Source organism: Pantherophis guttatus, chromosome 9 (assembly GCF_059756535.1).
Source record: "Pantherophis guttatus breed Tessera chromosome 9, ASM5975653v1, whole genome shotgun sequence".
Classification (NCBI taxonomy): domain Eukaryota; kingdom Metazoa; phylum Chordata; class Lepidosauria; order Squamata; family Colubridae; genus Pantherophis; species Pantherophis guttatus.
The window spans coordinates 11,178,136-11,198,891 of record NC_142071.1 but is presented as its reverse complement, the minus strand read 5'-3'; the positions used below and the strand labels follow the sequence as shown (position 1 = coordinate 11,198,891).

Here is a 20,756-nt window from a genome sequence, read left to right as displayed (position 1 = left end):
CCCAAGAACTTATTTGGGTCATGCAGTTGCTCAACCACTGAACTGCTGTTCTTCAAACAGAAGAATCCAAAGACTTAGGAACCTATGAAACTGCCTTATTCAGATTTGGACCACTGTTCCAGAATTCCCCCACCACAGCAACTTCTGGAATGTATGGACTTCAACTCCAGGAATTCCCCGTTCGGCATGCACTTGCTGAAGACTGATGGAGTTACTGCATACATCTGGAAGTGATCTAGACTAATATTGCCCATTCTGACTAGCAGAAGCCTTCCAAAGTTTCAGGAAGGATGTAACAGGTGCCCAGAGGTTTACCTTGGGAACTCCTGCAGTGCTTTATCATTGAGCCACATAACATTCCTCCAATTTGCAATCTCTGGCAGAGATCCTATAAACCAGGCTTCTCCAACCTGGGTGACTTCCAGATGTGGGACTTCATTTCCCAGAATTCTTCAGCCAGCATAGCCATTGCTGAAAGTTCTAGGAACTGAGATCCCCACATGTGCTGTTTAGCCAGTTTGGAGAAGACCCATATGCATGTTTACCTGGAAGTATGTTCAAAATATATACTTCTTATAAACAAAGTACCTAAAGTATACCTTGAAGCTGAAGGCACAATTACTGCTAATTGCTTAATCAGGCTAAGTAGTATTGAAGATTTTAAGTGTGGGATTGGCAGCTGTAAAGATACATAGCAAGAAAGGAACAAGATTGGATCTTACGTTACGCCGGAAGAGCCTCTGCAAGAGGCTACGCTTGGGTGGGTCAGGGAGCTGCTTCCAGTCCAGATCCGGGGATCGGGTGCCATTTGGTCCAAAGATGTTGAGATCCTTAAAGCATTCTGTCTCGATCATCTAGACAGAAGGAAGAAGAAGATGCAATTGGTAAGAATGGTGGGTAAACAGGGTGCTATTAATAAAATCCTTAAAACAGCTGGACAGAATAGACATTTGGGAGAACCTTCTCTATGGGCCTCCTTAGATCAAGAGGCTTTGCCAATGATCTTCTCTTAGCTTAGAGGTCGCGTACAACTACAATACACCAGTCTCTTCCCTGATTTGCAGAGAGTCCCTCTGTGAGGAAGATGGGCAGTTTCTAAATTTGATAAATAAATATTGGTAAATGTCCCTTCCTTACCTCATTCTGCCAGGGGATTGAGACACAGCCTGTAGCAAATTTGGCATAGAAGTCATTGTCGGTTTGGTCTAAGTTGACACCCTTCACAGTGGAGAATTGTTCAATGTCCAGTACATCCTTACAGTACACAGCCCGAGGCTAAGGGAAAGAGAAGGATTCCAGTAAGTTTGTCATCTCCAGGACTTACATATCCAGATGTGCAAGTCATGTGCAAGAAGAGATGGATTTGTTCCCTTTGAAAGCCAAAGGAAGGACTGGGACTAAGAAGTTGAAATTAAAAGACAGAAGTTTCAGAATGAACATCAGGGAGAGTTTCCTGAACATAACAATAATTAAGCAGTGCCACCATCTAGCCAGAATAGTGGAGGAGGATTTCTCCTTTGAAGGGAGAGAGGGAGGCTGGATGGTTGGGGATGGTTTTGTAAATTCATGTGAGTTGAACTAGGTTGAAGTTCAACTCACAGTTGAACTTCACAGTTCAACTTCATGGTTGAACTTCCTAGTTCAACCGTGAGTTGAACTAGGAAGATCTGCATGGTCCTTTCTAGCTCAGTTTATGATAATAAATCCAACTAAAAAGGCAAAAAGTGGATACTGAGGAACCCCATAAGATAATTTCTAGTTCTTTTATTTAGCTTCTTTGGGACAGATTTGGAATTGGAGGGAGGGAAAAAAACTGGTGAGGATGATGGATAGAATGTGAGGATGATGGATAGAATATGTGCCTACACCATTTCTGATAAATGGCAGTCCAATCCTTTCTTGAAAGTCTCAAGTGATGAAGTTCCCACAACTTCTGAAGGCAACTTCTGTTCCACTGGTTGATTGTTCTCACTGTCAGAAAGTTCCTCCTCATTTCCAGGTTGAATCTTTCCTTGTTCAATTTCCATCCATTATTCCTTGTCTGGCCTTCAGGTGCCTTGGAAAACAGCTTAACCCCCTCCTCTCTGTGGCAGCCCCTCAAATATTGGAAGACTGCTATCATGTCTCCCCTGGTCCTTCTCTTCACTAGACTAGCCATGCCCAGTTCCTGTAACCATTCTTCATATGTTTTAGCCTCCAGTCCCCTAATCATCCTGTTTGCTCTTCTCTGCAGTTTTTCTAATCTCAACATGTTTTTTATAGTGTGGTGACAAAGAATATCCCAATACAAAATGATGATGATGATGAAGCCAACAACAACTGGAGAAAGAGGGGAAGTTTGGCACTGGCTTAACACTGGCTCACCCCTCCAGATAAAACATTTGCCCATCTATTTGTCTTCTTATTGCTGTTCTTGAGTTCCTCACTCTTACTTGTAAGAACTTACATCTGGCACAAATGAGGGCTTCATAATCCCAGCTTCCAGTCGCTTGAAATTGATTGTCCTGAAGAATGGATGCTGCTTCACCTGGACGGCCCCCTCACTTTTGTTTCCGAGCCTCTGCTTAGGGTCTTTAGTTAGGAGCTGAGGGGGAAAAAGAGAACAACTTGTAAGTAAAGCCTTCAAGACAACATTGAACTCAGAACTTTTTTAAAGTAGACTTTGTAAACCAAGGTCAAGTTGGCTTTTTCTACCATGGAACTAAACCAAGTTGGTTCTCAAACCCACCTGAGTCCAGAATAGTTCACCAATGTTTGTCCTGTAAATACAGCTTCTTATAATGGGAAAGAAAGTGTCCATGCATAAGAGAAAGGACTCGTCCCCCTCATCAGAGGCGTTTTTAAAAAAACATATGATCGATAGCAACCAATTTTAAAAATTAAACCAATGGAAATGAAATAATGGGGAGTCCATTAAGGGATCAACATGCATTACAACAGTAGCATGACATGGCTATGATCAGAAACACGCCTTTCTGCTTCTCTTAATGTAAAAGAAATATTTATATTATTGCTTTTGAAAGCTCCTGCAAAGTGGAAATCTTGTAAGCTTTATATCATGTGGGGCTGCTTGACTAAATACACTCTATCCAGACCAGCCCACACATATAAACTTGTATACACACACATGGGCACAATTTATCTATGCCCGGCTAAGCAGATTGACCTGGCTGATCTTGGCTGATCACAAAACTCTTAGTTGATCCTTACTTGACAAACCAAAGGGAAGTTCAGTTGAGAAGCTGAAACAATATCCCAACAGAAGACAATGGTGAACTACTTCTTGATAGTGGCAAAAGGTTCATGTAGTCGACCCCAAGTTGACCTCAACTCAGGGGATGTATGAGTTGTCATCTGATACTACAGACTTATGGCAAAGATTCCTCCTTATCTTCTGGCTTTCTTCTCTTTCCCATCACTCACCAACTTGCAGATGGCTTGGGCATCTTCAGAGAACTTGTCTGAATACTGTTCATGGTCCTCCTGAACCCGCTTTTCTACCTCTTCCCTCTTCACCCGTTCCTTGCGGGCCCGGAATGGTGATTGGCCCTCGATCATCTCATAGATGAGGCAGCCAAGCCCCCACCAGTCTGGGCTGAAGGAGTAGCGTTCATTATTAATTACTTCAGGAGCTGGGAAGAGGAGAAGAAAGGTAGAGAAAGCACAGTTAGAGACAACAATTTCATGTAAAGCAGTTGATTGGGTGGCAAATTATGAGAAAGAATCTTCTCTTGTTTTGCATCCTGGAGAGCCATTACCCATCACAGGTGATAATGCAAAATCCAATGGGCAAGGACTTCTCCCCCTTATAAAGGGAAGGAATTAAATGTGTTGCTTTTTAACAAGTAGCAGCACTTAACTGAGTGACTGGTTGAAAAAGTCATAAAGGGTTGGACCTGATTAGTTCCTGGATGAGAGAATGTCTAGGTTTGTATTCTACTTTGGAAAACTAAAAAAAAAGAAGGCAGTAACAAACCATTTCTGGATTGATAATTTTTTTGTTGGACTCCTTATTTTACTTATAAATGGGCTATACATACATAACAACAGAACCAGCAATGACAATACAGGCAGTCCTTGACTTACAATCATTCATTTAGCAACCACTCAAATAGCAGTAGCACTTAGACTTATATACTGCTTCACAGTGCTTTCCAGCCCCTCTCTGAGCTGTTTACAGAATCAGCATATTGCCTCCAACAATCTGGGTCCTCATTTTACTGACCTTGGAAGGCTGAGTCAACGTTGAGCCTGTGAAAATCGAACTGCTGGCAGTCAGCAGAATTAGCCTGCAATACTGCATTCTAACCATTGCACCATCACGGCTGAAAGTTAGAACAGCACTGAAAAAACAACTGGTCCTCACATTTATAATTGTTGTAGCATCCCCACAGTCACATGATCAAAATTTGGTAACCTTTCCAGCCAGCTTCCAACAAGCAAAGTTAATCGGGGAAGCTGGATTTGCTTAACAACCATAAGATTCACTTAACAGCTGCAGAGATTCGCTTAACAACCATGGCAAAAAAGTTTACAAAATGGGGCATGACTAGCTTAATAACTGCCTTATTTAGCAACAGACATTCTGGTCCTGATTGTTGCTGCATGTCAAGGACTAACTGTAATGGTAGAAATTTGATTTTCAGTCTAAAATAGCTTCTCTGCCCTGTTTAAAGTACCATGCCCTCTCAGCCTGTGTGGTCAGATAGATCCAAAAAGAAGGTCCATGGATGGAGCCAGCTTTCTCTTGAATCAGCAATCTAACAAGACCTAGAGCAGTTCTCCAACACATACCCATATAGCCCACAGTTCCTACACGGCCACGGATGGTGTCACCTTCGGGGATCTTAATGGCCAGCCCCAGATCTGAGATCCGTATATGCCCTAGACAGAAGAAGGGAGACGGTGATTATAGAGGATATGAAATTACAATGGGGATCCTGTGATCTTTCATGATGAACATAACTCTTGAGTTAAGACAGAAGTGGCCGAAGTTCTAATCTGCACAAAAATGTGCTTGTGTTGTTGAGCGGTGGAAGATGATTTGAATGAAGGAAGAGCTGGCTGTGATCTCTGACATTTGTAGGTAAAAGTGATTCTGAAAGTCTATAACAGGAAGAACAATTCAAGCATGTGACACGTGGCACTCACCATCATCATCCAGGAGAATGTTCTCTGGCTTTAAGTCCCTGCAGGGGAGATAGAGACACAACCCAGAATAAGAACCAGGTAACCAGTATGAGAGTCAGTTTGGTCTAGTGGTTAAGGCACCAGCTAGAAACAGTGAGACTGTCAGTTCAAGTCCGGCCTTAGTCATGAAAACAAGCTGGGTAACTTTGGGCCAATCACTAGGAGATTGTGAGTTTTAGTCCCACCTGAGGCAGGAAAGCCGGCTGGATGACTTTGGGCCAGTCACCCTCTCTCAGCCCAACTCACATCAAAGAGTTGTTATGGGAAAAATAGGAGGAAGAAGAAGCATTAAATATGTTCACTGCCTTGAGCTGTTTATAAAATAATAAAGGCGGGATACAAATAAAATAAAGAGATAAACCAAGGGAGCTTCCAGAACCCTTGAAACTTAACATACGTAACAAATGATTTGATTTTTGCCTAGGCACAGTAAAATTACTTCCGAATATCCCTCTCTCTCATCTTAAACCCAGAGGACCACCTTTTAATTGGGGCCATCTTTTCCTTTTTCAGTTGTTTTAATAGCCTTCCATGCCAGATTTTCTGGTGGTTTGCTCACTTTGTTGTTACGCTTATCTTGAACAGAGCTTTCCCCAGACTAGTGTTCTTGAGAGGTGTTTGATTACAGCTCCTTCAACTCTCCTGCAAACACGTTCATGTTGATTCAAACTTCACCTAAGCCACAGCGCGGTTAGTTTGATGACGTATTGTTGAATAAACATGGTTAAGAAACCATGGCATAATACAATGGCTAAATCCATGAAGGAATACTTGCACATGTGCAGACAAGTAGCTGAAGAATCACCCACACACACCCTTTTCCCTTCTCTCTCTTTTACATGAGTAGGAAAAAACCCAGAATTTACAACTTCACTTGTCTGGTTGACAACTATGTGCAAATCTGAAATAATTCTTTAAAATAGATTCCTGTCAATTATTAGATAGGTCAATCACATATACTGACTGATTTTGCTGGTTTGTTTAACAAGACAGAATGTATTTTAAGTTAGAATGACCTTGTCTAATAATACTCAGGAATTCCCCTAACTCTTTGCCAGGCATTACATGTAATTGAGGCTCCTTAGTTTCCAATTTGCATTAATTTATATTTAGTTTTGCATCTGTACTATAATGCAACATACATTACTGTATGCATTGCACTGTAATACTTTTCTAATTTTATTGTTTTATTGCAGGATTTTTAAGGAAATGAATATGTTTTAATAAGGGAATATAAATAATGCTATGCAATTTTTCCCATTTGCTAAATACTTTTTGGTTATTTTCATTCCACTTGGGACCAGCTGTGTTATGTACATTATTGAAGATAATTTTTAGGCAAAAATAGCATTACTGTATTATAGTGCTATTTGCCTTCTCTAAAATAAAGCAATTTATGATGTTAAAAATGGGGGAGAGTGTTCTAACGCACTACGTTTTTTATTGAATGTACATATTATGTTGCCAATGACAATCACTATGTGGTTGCTTCATGACTGGAGGTCTTTAAGAAGAGACTGGACAGCCACCTGTCTGAAATGGTATAGGGTCTCAGGCTTGAGCAGGGGGTTGGACTAGAAGACCGCCAAGGTCCCTTCCAGCTCTATTCTGATTGATTGATTAGGAGACTGCGAGTTCTAGTCCCACCTTAGAGGGACTCACAAGAGAGGCTCTTGCTGTAGATCAAATATAGAGCAATACATAATAATACAGCATTTCTAGATAGTATGTTTGTACTTCCACTTTACAAGGAAGATGAAAAGTGGTCTTCCGGGTGTGCTTCAAGGTGTTGGTTATCACCTTTAAAGCGCTCCATGGCATAGGACCTAGTTATCTTCGAGACCGCCTGCTGCTACCGACGGCCTCCCATCGACCTGTGCGCTCCCACAGAGAGGGCCTCCTCGGGATGCCATCAGCCAAACAATGTAGGCTGGTGACCCCCAGGGGGAGGGCCTTCTCTGTGGGGGCACCTACCCTCTGGAACCAGCTGCCCCCAGAGATAAGGAGAATCCAAGACCCCGGTGCCTTCCGCCGTGCCCTTAAAACTTTCTTTTTTCAGCAAGCCAGGCTGGCCTAACACTTTTAAAAAATGTTTTTAATTGTTTTGTCATTGCTTTTAATTATGGGGCCAAATATACATATATCTTTTTAATTGTATTTTAATGTTTGTAGTTTATGTTTTTACTTTGGCTGTACACCACCCTGAGTCCTCAGGGAGAAGGGCAGTATATAAATTTGATAAAATAAAATAAAATAAAATAAAATAAAATAAAATAAAATAAAATAAAATAAAATAAAATAAAATAAAATAAAATAAAATAAAATAAAATAATAAATAAAATAAAATAAAATAAAATAAAATAAAGGCTAGGGAATACTCCCAGTGCAGATTTTAACTGTGCAGGCATGGCTCCTGTGACTTGGCACCGTTGACACGCAAGAGGGAGCTAGTAGTAAACTTGGGAGAATCCCAATCTATGTAGAAATAGAAAATATACTTAGAGAGAAAGGTTAATAGAGTGTGTTTCTCCCAAACAGACCAATTAGAATGCAGAACACTCATGGGTGTGGAATGCTGGCTGCTTGCGAAGGGGGGGGGGTTATGAAGAAGAGAAAAGGGGAGTAGAAATAGAATGATTTTGGGGGAAGAGGATTTCGCTCTACTAAGCTCGGTAATCAGGACTACCACACTCTATAGCAGTCTGTTGCAGTTTTCATTGATGAATGTTATTCAGCACTAAGTCTGAGTGCTACAAAGCGATTTGGAAAAGCTTTGAATCTCAAAGAGAGATGACCAACACTAGAAAGGTGTTTTCAAAGGTCTACAGATGGACAGTTGATTTCAAGCTTAGGTTTATGATGATTCATTTGGTCAATGACATCGAATGACAGGCGGGTGACTGTTATTCAGTGAGTGCTACTTTAAATCTCAGAGGGATAAAGGACCATGCTGGGGTTTGGCATTCAAAAGGGTTGTTCAGACAACTGGATCCTTTTGTCTAATCCATTGTGGTTTAGTACATCTCTCCCTCTGAAATTGTTGGTCACAACTCCTAAAGAATCCACATGAAGTGTGCCAGGTAGAGCGATGTTGGCTTAGCAGTTGATTCCCTCTGCCATTCAGATAACTCAACACTTAATCAGATGAAGGGTGATGATCACTTCTCCATCGTGCCAACTATGTAACAAGGGAGACTTTGCCTTAGCCCTTTCTCTACCTTCTTGGAGCCAGGAAACAACTCCATCCCCTCTCACCTGTAAACAATGCCCTCCCGGTGCAAATGTTCAAGGCCACAGCAAATCTCTGCAGCGTAGAAGATGACCCGCTCATTGTCAAAACCCGGGTTGCCCATGTTGTAGATGTGAAACTTCAGGTCACCTCCATTCATGATTGTGAGGACCAGGCACAGAGCATCCTTGGTTTCATACGCATAAGCCAAACTGACCTGTCGGCACAGATGAAAAGAAGGAGGAGTTGACTCCAAGTATATTCCAGAATTCTGCTTCTATAGTGTCCAAGTATCCAGAAACACGTAAATAACAATCATCTTCCTTCTGTTTATCCCCTTTCACAAACATGTGACATTCAATAGTGCAGGAATACAGGGAGCTGCCTCATTTTCTTATTTGATAGAGCTGTGCACACTTTGAAAATGAATCTGTGGAAGTCTTCCAGAATGCAAGTCTAGCTACTCTGCTATTAATTAAAACAGCCACAATTTTTTTCAGATGAGTGAAACCTGAAAAATGACAGGGCTACTTTAAAAGTCACACGGGTCAAGTAATTTCTGGGAATTGGAAGCGTATTTTGGTACAACATTATTTGTCCAGTTATATCTGGAGAAGACAGATGTTAAAACAGGGCTGTGCTGCCCCCAAAAGACACTTGACCATCACTTTTGAATGTAAGAAGCTTCATTTAATTATCAAGGGCAGTAACTACAGCTAAATCAACCAGGCTGAATCTGATACTGTGAAATTCCCCTCAGAATGCAGAGCCAAATAGCATTAGCAAATGGAAGTCTTTGGATATGTCAGTCTTCTAAAGGCCAATCCCAAATGCAGCCATCAACAGCACAGTCAGGACTGTTGCTCACCACAAATCGGCTATTGACCTTCTCCAAGATCTGTTTCTCGTTCAGAGCCATCGCTTCCCCTTTCCGCTTCTTGATGCGCTTCTTCTCCAGCTTTTTGCAAGCGTACATCTTCCCTGTAGCACGTACTTGGCATGCACAAACCTAAAGGCAAGACAAGGTGGGACTGTCAGGGGCACATTTAATGATTGCTAGTGACGTTGCAGTAGTGTTACTGACGGAAGCCCTATTAAAGCAAAGATCCAGCATTTAAGGTAGCCCCATTTTATTCTTGCATTTTGACACTTCTTCTTTACCCAAAGTTATGGAATATAGAATAAAGCTATTCCTCATTGCTAAGTGAAAATTCCAAGTCTTCCTTAGAGGCATAACAATGACTTCTGACTTCTGAACCTCTTATACTCCAGAGGTTCTCTAAGCATCAGATCAGAATCACCAGAGATCTCACTCCCCTATTAAAAGTCTCGTTGAGCCAAACTACTTATTACACATAAACACGATGGTTATTTGCCTTATGTAAAAACCCAAGAAACATGTATCTTTATGAAAACAGGTCTGGCAAAGCAAAAAGGCAGAACATGAAAAGTCATCTCTCTTTGAGGTAGATAACTCCTCAAGTGATTTTGAAGGCATCTTTTGACAAGTGGGCAACATCTGAGGGGTGAAGACTGCAACTTAGCTTCCCAAACCTCTGAAGAGCAGCCACATAACACTGTATTTATTTCAGGGATATCACTGGAAGGGGTAGGGGAATAAAATTGTTCATCTTGGTTTTTTTCTCTTTTACTGGAAGGATATGCAGAAGGCAGGTAAGAATGGGAGAGCTCCTAAAGCCAAACAGTGCTTTTTCCCACTCTAAACCCTAAATGGTCTAAGATTGTCCTGCTAAATTATTTAAATACCCAACTTCAGTGCAAATACAGGAAGTTGTGGGTTGCTGGGTATAAATTGCTTAACGGTTGCATCACTTAGCAAGCAAAGTTCTGGTTCAAATTTGGTTGTAAGTCAAGGACTACCACTACCTATTTTAAAACAGCCAGAATTATATTGCCATCAAATTACACTGATTTGTAGTCATTTTGTCCCCAAACTTCAGCAGTGCAGTTTGGAGGAGACTGGAGGGAGGGAGGCTCTTTCTAAAGAAGGATATGAGAATGTTTTCTTTCCAGTGATTTTTCTTCCTGGGTGTCCATTCTTGAATCCTCCAACCCCAAACCAAAAATTGGACAAACTGAATTGTCCCAGCCTCAGCATATGCAGTCATCACCTTTATTTTTCAGTCTGACTTTTGGCTATGAAATGAAGCCTCAACTCCCTCACGCTCAACTAATAACAAGGATTTAGGTGGAATAACCAGGAAATGAGTCATGTCTATTTTTTAATATAATCTAAATGCAGCTTCTGTGTCGAGATACTAACTTGGGGCTGCACACTTTCAGAACAAACCTCTTCTGGCTCTCAGCAAACAGCTTCATGGAGCCAGATTGTAGTAAACTCTTCCCCCTTCCCCTGCTTGACCTGTGTTGACAAAAACTGTAGAAACTGTGTGTAAACATTTTTAATGGAATATGTTGCAATTCTCCATGGAACTGGAACTGAGCTTGTTGGGCGCAGGGTTTCAGCCCTCATGGGAAGTTGTGGTCAAATTCAGATGAACACAATGACAACCTTCCTGCAGACCTTCTGTTGTGGTCCGCTGGTGGCCTTCGGAGCTGGCAGCACAGGTGGACAGTGAAGAGGTTAGAGAGAAACATGGGCTAGTCCTGGAGTCTGGTGAAGGCTCGGACGAGGGCTCTGCATTGGAGACAGAGAGGGGGCCAGGGCCATCTGGGAGTTATGTGCTGCCTCCGGAGCCTGCAGAGATGGACATCAGCAAAGCAGAAGAACAGGAGGAGCCTGTTCCCAGTGCACGCATGCGTAGAGCTGCCAAGAAGGCAAGAACAGTTAAGACAAAAGGAGCGACTCAGGAGTAGGGCTTGGAGATGATTGGCCCCTCCCATAAGACATAAAGGAAGAGCAAAGGCACATGAGCCTTTGCAGGAAGCAACTTGGTTCATTCTGGTCAGTTTAAACTCTGAAGCTCTGTTTTGACTCTGTGCTCCGTGTGGCCTTGCAAAGCTAATTGCCAAGTAGGTCTTTGGTAGCATGTCAAGGAAGATAAAGGTGGGTGCTTATCAGCCTTATCCCAAAGGACTGTGGCAGACTTCTGTTGGACTCTTTACAAACTATTTGTGACTCATTACGGGCTGTGAATGAACATAATTCACAGCCGTTGAAATAAAAAGAGGGGTTTGGGGACTAATGTATGCTTTTTACTGTCTCAGGAAGCCTAGATCAGAACACCTTCCCCATCAAAACAGTAATGTCAGAGAAGAAGAAAGTAATGCTGGAGCATTAGTACCCATCCTTCTTCATACCTCCTTTCTTAGAGGGTTCTAGATTTATTTCAATTTCATTTCAGGGCTTCCAATAGTCCAGAAGAGGACAGGATGAGTGGACCTTTCCTGATTTCTTGGATATTTTGGTTGCCTCTGATGCTTCTTGGATAGGAATGCTTTGTAAGCACCATCCATTCCTGCTAAAAATGCTGTTTTGAAGAAATGTCATTGGGAGACTTTTCTCCCACATATCCCAAAGGTGCTTTTTCAAGAGGCAACTGGACTTTCTGGTTTTTCTTTGAAGACATTTTGCTTCTCATCCAAGAAGCTTCTTCAGTCCTTTCAGAGATGAAGAAGCTTCTTGGATGAGAAGCGAAATGTCTTCAAAGAAAAACAAGAAAATTGAAAAAGCACCTTTGGGACAACCATGACTTGCATGACTGAGAATCTCCATAGATATCTTTCTTCCACATGATTCACAACTACCTTTTTGGGGTGGAGGACTTGGGGGTGAGATGCTGTGTTTCTCCATTATGTTGCGTTAGGTAAAGTAGCTTAACTGCTGCATTAATCCTGGATTCTCCTACACTTTAATATTGTGTGTTAGCTCTTAAGTGGGTTGCAAACTACAAACCAGAGAGATAGGTATGAATTCAATCAATTGTGGGTTCTAGCTTGGTCATCTAGACTAGGGGTCTCCCACCATGGCAACTTTAAGACTTGTGGACTTCAATGCTCAGAATTACCTGGCCAGCATGGCTGGCTGAGGAATTCTGGGAGTTGAAATTCACAAGTCTTAAAGTTGGCAAGGTTTTTTTTTTAATAAAGTTTTTATTTTTATTTTTTCATAAACACATTTACACGTACAGTTATTTCCATCATTTTTCATTCATCTTTTCTTTTAACTTTCATTTTTCATTTTTACTTTTTCGGGGCTGCTCTTTTACCCTTTATCTTTACTCCAACCTTTCTTCTTCTCTTCCCCTTCTCTTCCTTCCAGTTTCTCCTCCTACTTCCTTCGTTCTTCCTCTCCTTCTCTTTCCTACTTCCCCTTCTCTTCCCCCACTCCTCTCTTCTTCCCCCCTTCTAACCTTCTCCTCTACTCCTCTTTGCCCTCCCTCTTCTTCCTCTCCTTTTCCCTTTCTTCTTTCTCCTCTTCTCTCCTCTCCTCTCTTTTCCTTTCCTCTCGCTCTACTCCTTCCCCTCTCTCCTGTTGTTTCCCTTTTCAGTTCAATCTAAAGTGGTATTCGAGTACCCCCGTTTCCTAATTATCTTTATTCTCATTTCAATTTCTTATTCAATTGTTATTTATTTTTATTTCATCATTTGCGTACATTTTTATAATATCTCACTTTTTTCCCTTTTAACCCCCCTCCCCTTTCTCCTTTTACTTGACATCATCTGGATATCTATTTTTCTAATTGTTTTCTCCCATCTATTCTCTACTTATTTTATCTCTATGTCCTTATTCATGTTTCTTTTCTAACCAATCATAAAATTTATCCCATGTCTCGAAATACATTGACTCCTCTTTATCTTTTATTCTCAATGTTAATCTATCCATTTCTGCACATTCAGAAAATTCAAAATTTTCTTTATAATTTCTCCTTCCAATGGAATTTTATCTGCTTTCCAGTTTTGTGCAAATACAATTCTAAGCTGCTGTTATTATTTGAATAATCAAATATGTATCTTCTTTGCTATAATTCTCTGGTAAAATTCCCAATAAGAATATCTCTGGTTTTAATTCTATATGTTGCTGCAACATTCCCTCTAACCATGTTTGTATTTTCACCCAATATTGTTTTGCTTCTTTACACAACCACCACATATGATAGTATGATCCTGGCAACTGATGAAATTTCCAACACTTAGCTGATTTATCTTTAAACATCTTAGCTAATCTTTCTGGTGGCATATGCCATCTATGAAACATCTTATACAGATTTTCTTTATAGGCTGTTGCCATTGTTAATTTATAATTTCTTTCCCAAAGTTGTTGCCACTTATCCAATTCTATGCTGTATCCAAATTCTTTGCCCATGCTATCATTGTTTCTTTTACTTCTTCATCTTCTAGTCTAATACGCAATAAATAATTATATAATTTCTTAATCATTTTCTCATCTGTTCCTGTCAATATTTCATCCAGTTCTGATTTCCCCAAGTTAAAGCCATATTGTCTACGATCTGCTTCATATCTTGATTGTATTTGCAGTCTTGTATACCAATCTATCTCAATCCCTTGATTCTCTAGTTCTTGTTTTTGTTTCAGTTCTCCCCGATCTGTCAAAATTTCTTTATATCTAACAATTTTCCCCATGTTCACAATATTTGGGTATGTCACCGCTTCTATTGTAGAAAGCCACATTGGAATATTCAAATAATATTTTTCTTTCACTCTCTCCCTCGCTGATAACAAACCATTTCTTACATAATGTCTTTGGAAATATCCATGTATCCTTGTTTCCCGTACCATAAAAAGGCATTCCAACCCAGTTGTAAATCATGACCCTCCAATGTCAATAGTCTTGTATTCCTTAATAAAATCCATTCTTTAATGCATGTTAACGCTGCCGCTTGATAATACAATTCCCAATTTGGAAGGCCAAACCCACCTCTAATTCTTGCATCTTGTAGCATTTTTATGTTAACCCTTGCTCTCTTTCCTTGCCACGCATATTTCCACGTTATTTTCTTCAACTGTTCAAAATATTTTTTCTCCAGTTTTATTGGTATAGTTTGAAATAAAAATAATATTTTTGGTAATACATTGTAATACAATGCCAAGGTTGATGACCCCTGATCTAGACCATGACTGACTAGACTAGATTAGATTTGGTCATACCATCTAACATCTAGAGTCTGGAATGACCACTGAAGTTCTGAATATACAGCTATTTTACTAGGATACTCTTTTGCTCACCCAGCTCTGGATGGAATAATATTACCTCTCTAAAGCTTAGGATCGCAATTTGGAAGTGCTTATGGATTGCACCAGAGAGGCTAAACCAATTTCATTGTATATATGATGTACAATGACAGTAAAGGCTATACTATATTATGTCCATAGGTTGGTCAATTACATCTATTCTGGTCTGAAACATCTTCTGCATGCAACAGTGAGCCTCTCACTCTCACTGCCAGGAATTGCTATGACGATTCACCATTTGACAGGCAATAATAGAAGTGTTATAAGTATGCACAGCAACAAAATTAATCTGATTCATTTAGATGAAAACTTTGCATTTCATAAACCTAGACCCAAAGTGAACCCATTTAAAATGACAACATTTCTACTTTTCAGAATGTCTTGATCTGTTCATAATTCAAACAATGCAAAATTCAAAAAAATCAGACATATTTGGAAAAGTGCTAATTATGTTTGAGGAAGTTTGTGGACAGATGCAGAAGAAAGCTAAACTGGGGTTGGTTGGTTTTTTTTGAAAACTGAGCAAATCTGACTTTGGCAAATTCACCCATCCCTAGTTAGAACTGAGGCCAAAGAGACAGTTATGATGAATGTGAGATTACAGGAATCCAAATGGGGAACAAGTTCAAGCTGTCACCATTTCCTACCTCTCCGAAGCCTCCCTTGCCTAGGATCCGGTATTGCCTGAAGGTGTCTTTGGTCACGGATTGCCTGAAGATATTAAGAAGATCAAACTGCATCATTGAACACCCATTCTTTCTTTCTTTTTTTTAAAATAATTCTTATCATCATCAGCTCAGTAAATGAGTGGGGCTTCTTGCATTCCAGCCACTCAGGATTATTGTCTTACCTCTCCAGGTATTTCCACTGGAGGAATCTGTCAAAATACATGCTGTCCTGGTAATTTGTGAAAGGGGCACCACTCAGGTATTCATGCAGCCGCCTAGGAGATAAGAGGAATTGAAAGTGGGAGTTTTTTTCCTATAAATTAGGAAGGCAGGTTCTTTGTGGCTCCCAAAGTGGTTAATATTGGATACTCTCCACAGCAGTGCTTCTCAAGCTTGGCAACTTTAATATGTGTGGACTTCAACTCCCAGAATTCTCCAGCCAGCATGTCAGCTGAGAAATTCTGGGTGTTGAAGTCCACCCATTTTAAAGTTATCAAGTTTGAGAAGCACTGCTATATAGTGATATAAACCCAGTGCTTTTTCTTGGCTTTAAAGCTACTTCTGCCCATGATGGTTCACTTTGGAATTCATAGGCAAGAAATACAGTTCAGCTTTGATTGGTCGTGATTTTCTTATAAAATGCAAGGTGCATCACTTAGTTGGGTTCATTCAACCCTAAGCAAAAATAAGGTTTATTTGAGACTGATAGCAGTATTATGGACTCAACTGTCATGGTTTATAAATCATGATTTATTCCTTAATGTGACATGGATTCAATAAGCTATGGCTTATGCATGGCTAAATAGACTTTAAGTTAATGTAATATGTAATGAAATGCCATTTAGAAAATTATTGGATTAATTAGCTACAAATTGGTTAACACACAAAAAAATCAGCTTTCTTCAGTCTCATGCCTTCATGTCTCTGAAGAATAGGTAATTAGCAAAAAGTACACTAAGTAATTTTCATTGAGTTCATTGTAAAAGGAATGAATTCAGCCACCCATTCAGCTCATGCACAGCTTTCCTGCACTGGGGGCACATAAAAAAAAGACCTTAGGAGTTATTGGCTGTTTTATATAACACACTAAGCCCCAAATCATTTCAATATAGCATTTGTGCAAACTCAGCATTTGTGTGGTTATGAATTATTGTAGTGTATGAACCCAGAAAACTGGACAGAGTTCAGTATGGTTAACTATGAGTAAGTGTGTCGCATGAGTGTATTAGCCACATCTAGCCACATTATTCGAACCCAACAAATTGTGGTTATTTTAATTACCCTTTGAGTTTAAAACAAGCCAACGTCAACCATGATTTATGCAGCTATCTTCTTTATAGCAAATTATGGATAAGGTACCCATGTTTTATCCCAATGTTCTACAACAGGGCACCCTCCACCCATACATTTAAACTCCCATAATTCTTAGCAATGGTCACTTGGGTTGAGGAACTCTGTGGTTGGTCTACACATCTGGAAGGGTTCCTAGATTGGAAAAGGTCGGTTTATTATACCAAAAATATAATGCATATACACAAGCTTGTCCTGACAAGAAACCAAATCCACCCCCTTACCCTTCTGGCTTCCAGATCCATAGGATGTAGTACTCACTGTACACAGCTGCCAAAGAGGTCCCTGCAAGGGCTTCTCTGTAGGTCTTCTATGCACTGGTTCATAAGTAGTTCACAAATTTCTGCCATATAGCCCAGGGACTAAACTCATACACATAAAAAGAAGGAAACCAGCCATAAACAAATGCTTAATAATTCTTAAAGCCAGTGAACCATCTTGCACATTAGATTTCAATTCTGTGGGGTCCTTGGTGGTGCACTGATGATGTTACTTAATTTAGTAATTAGTACTTGTGTCAGAAGCACTGAGGCACTTCCGGGAAAGGATTAGCCAGTGACATAACCATTTGCCCAGGGGACGCACAGTTGGTGGCTTCTTTCATGTCCTCAGCAGGAGCTGGAGTGAAGGATGAGAGCTCACCACCACCCCTCACCCCATGGCAGCACTCAGGTCTTCAATGCAGGCTTGCTAACCTAGAAACCATGTGAGCCATCGTGCTCCTTACTTTAGTAATGAAATGTCTGCAAGAAAACCACCAAGCTCAGAGAGCAGGAAGGACTCTACAGTTGAATTACAAATATTCTCCTCTATTGGTAGACTTCAATTCTTGTTCTTCTCTGCCTTCATTCCCTACTTTGACTCCTCACTGTAAAATAAAAATGTGCTATATGCTTCTGTAGTCTCTGCCCTCTGTTCATACAGCAGCCTTCCCTAGTTAATGATCTTCTGTTTGCTAGAATAAGGTTCTCATAACCAATCATTCATGCTGTCCAGGAGAAGGGCAGCTAAAGTCTAGCTTCTCTGGAAAGCCAAAGAATTGGGGAAGGTTCTTCCTCAATTATTTGGGGAAGTGTTTGGACTCTAAAATCAGGAATATTCTAAAAGCCAGCATCCAAGATCACATCCTTTGAAATGATCCTGGCACTTTTACCCAAACTAAAACATCTCACACAATGGCTGGAAGAAGAAAAATGGGGCAATCCCAGAGAAAGGAAACATAAGTGATTCTAACGATTCTTAATTATACTTTTGGACTTCTGTATTGAACCATCTTTTTACAAGGATCCTATCAATCTCCACCTTTATCTTCTAAAGGTGCAATACTGACCTCCTTGTTGAAAAACTGCTGAATGACTTCTTCTCCCATTTCCTTGCGTTTCTCATCTGGAGAAAGCTCAAATTCTGCCTGGGGAAAAAAAAGAGGGTCATCAGAACAGAAGCTCCACCTGAAAAGGACATTATCCTGGAGGCCAAAGAGGACATCTATCCCACACGTATAGAGGGACATTTCTTGATTCATTAAGAGTTTTTCCCCCATGACTTTATATTTCTCCTCATTCTCTTCTGACTCACAAACTTTTTGGAAATGGCCGGGAGAAATAGCTAACATATAAAGAACAGTTGCTGGAACTGGGTATGTCTAGTCTGATGAAAAGAAGGACTAGGGCAGTGTTCCAATATCTCAGAGGCTGCTACAAAGAAGAGGGAGTCAAGCTATTCTCCAAAGCACCTGAGGTTAGGACAAGAAACAATGGGTGGAAACTCATTAAGGAGAGAAGAAACCTAGAACTAAGGAGAAATTTCCTGACAGTTAGAACAAATAATCTGTGGAACAACTTGCCTCCAGAAGTTGTGAATGCTCTAACACTGGAAGTTTTTAAGAAGAGATTGGATAACCATTTGTCTGAACTGGTGTAGGGTTTCCTGCCTAAGCAAGGGGTTGGACTAGAAGACCTCCAAGGTCCCTTCCAACTCTGTTATTCTATTCTAGTTCAAAACTAGATCATCCTATTTGTTGCCCAAACCCCAGATTCGGTCCTTGAGATCTTTCAGTTTTTTCCTTTCATTCTTAAAAGCTCAAGTGCTCTTCATGAAGAAGAGCCTGGAGTGACCTCTGTCCTGATATAAAGTTGTGAGTTACGGATGTAACATTGATGGCTGCTCTGCCTTTCCTTTTTGCTTGTTTCTAGAATTGCCACTTTTCCTGAATTGCAATAGTGATATTTCAGGTACAGTTCTGGAGAAATGTTATTTCTGCTTTGTATTTAATAACCAGCTTGTTGGCCAGCTGCAGTCATAAAAAAATTCCACACCCACAGATGTATATTATTGCATCAGCTATGTGAAAGGGTTCTCTATTTCTTCCCCTTGTCCTCTTGTTGCAATGCTCTTGCAGACAAAGGAAATGGACTGTTTCTTGGTTAACTGGAGAAGAAGCCAGCATCTCTCTTTTTCTCTGAGATCAAAAAGAAGTCATCAAGTACTAACTGCTTAGAGAACTAGTAAAGAACAAAACGTGACTCAAGTTACTGTTGTGAATTTAAGGCTGCTTTATACTGACTGTGTTCATACTGTGCCATTTGAGACATTGCTTATTCAAGGTTAACTGAAGTGCTTAGCATGTTGTGAGAATCAACATTTCTCAGATCTCTGGTGGTCCATCGTCTACCATACCCTTAACAGTGATTTTTAGAGCCAGATGGACAATTTACCAATATTCTCATTTTACCAAATGCAAGAATGGATTAGTATATTTATATATGGAAAGGAGAGAAATGCATGCATAATTTTCTGCATCTTTACAAACATTGTTTTGTATACTATCTGGAATGTGTCAAACTGTAAGCATTTTTTTTTCTAGGTATCAGCCAAAAATAGTTCTAGGTATCAGCCAAAAAAGCTAATACAATCCTTGGTTGTATAAACTGAGGCATAGAATCAAAATCATTTGAAGTATTAGTACTGCTTTATAAATCCTTAGAAAGACACACCTGGAATACTGCATCCAGTTTTGGTCACCACATTACAAAAAAAGATGTTGAGACTTTGGAAAAAGTGCAAAGAAGAGCAACTAAGGTGATCAAAGGCCTGGAGACTAAAACACATGAAGAATGGTTACAGGAACTGGGAATGGCCAGCCTAGGGAAAAGAAGGACTAAGGGTGACATGATAGCAGTGTCCCAGTATTTTTTTTTTAATTTGATTTATATGCCGCCCTTCTCCGAAGACTCAGGGCGGCTTACAATGCATTACGCAATAGCCTTCATACTTTTGCATATTTATACAAAGTCAGCTTATTGCCCCCACAAACTGGGTCCTCATTTAACCTACCTTAGAAAGGATGGAAGGCTGAGTCAACCTTGAGCCTGGTGAGATTCGAACTTACAGTAATTGCAGACAGCTGGTGTTAATCACAATGCTTTTAGTTTGCTGAGCCACCAGGCCCCCTTGAGAGGCTTCCACAAAGAAGAGGGGCTCAACTTATTTTCCAAAGCACCAGAAGGCAGGACAAGAAACAAAAGATGGAAAATAATCAAGGAGAGAAGCAACCTGGAAACTTCCTAACTGCGAGGACAATTAATCAGTGGAACAGTTTGCCTTCAGAAGTTGTAGGTGCTTCATCACTGGACATTTTTTAAAGAAAATAGTGGACCTATATGAAATAGTATAGGGTCTCCTGCTTAAGAAGGGTGTTGGACTGGAAAACCTCCAAGGTCCCTTCCAACTCTATTCTGATTAGTTGAGATTTGCTTCTCTCTAGTATCGCATTGTTTCAGTATCTTTTTCTTTAATACATTCATCTAAGTGCATATACATGGGGATAATACAATGGACTGAAAACAGCTCTCTTTTGGCACGTGTGTGCTTCAGGTCGTCCTATATCAAGGATATAAGTAAACTTGTAGATGTTACGCACCAGATGTCAGATGAGATTTTCACAGCTCCGCTTGAGTTCAGGGTATGAGCAAATAACAGATGGGAAAACATAAATACTAGAGATTTTTCCTGGGGGAAAGGGGATGTTTATAGCTCACTAAGCAGCATGATGCCTGGGACTATGGATGAAACACATTTTGTCAACTGGTTCACAATGACAACTGTGATGAAACACATGCGGATGTTGCTAAATTGGTTTACTTGTA

The 20,756-nt window shown here is 40.3% G+C and overlaps 1 protein-coding gene across 1 annotated transcript in view; it reads right to left on the bottom strand.

Annotated features, from left to right (window-relative positions):
* The window catches only part of LOC117677009 (G protein-coupled receptor kinase 5-like), a 79,951-nt gene that overhangs the window by 6,318 nt on the left and 52,877 nt on the right, over positions 1-20,756 (bottom strand). Inside the window, exons 4-15 of the mRNA XM_034436868.3 lie at positions 17,942-18,019; positions 16,873-16,973; positions 15,444-15,536; positions 15,241-15,304; positions 9,288-9,428; positions 8,446-8,636; positions 5,152-5,189; positions 4,795-4,884; positions 3,424-3,632; positions 2,447-2,584; positions 1,138-1,275; positions 723-854 (exon numbers count right to left, since the gene is read on the bottom strand). Coding sequence (XP_034292759.2) covers positions 723-854; positions 1,138-1,275; positions 2,447-2,584; positions 3,424-3,632; positions 4,795-4,884; positions 5,152-5,189; positions 8,446-8,636; positions 9,288-9,428; positions 15,241-15,304; positions 15,444-15,536; positions 16,873-16,973; positions 17,942-18,019 — 1,413 coding nt within the window. The remainder of the gene's footprint in view (positions 1-722; positions 855-1,137; positions 1,276-2,446; positions 2,585-3,423; positions 3,633-4,794; positions 4,885-5,151; positions 5,190-8,445; positions 8,637-9,287; positions 9,429-15,240; positions 15,305-15,443; positions 15,537-16,872; positions 16,974-17,941; positions 18,020-20,756) is intronic.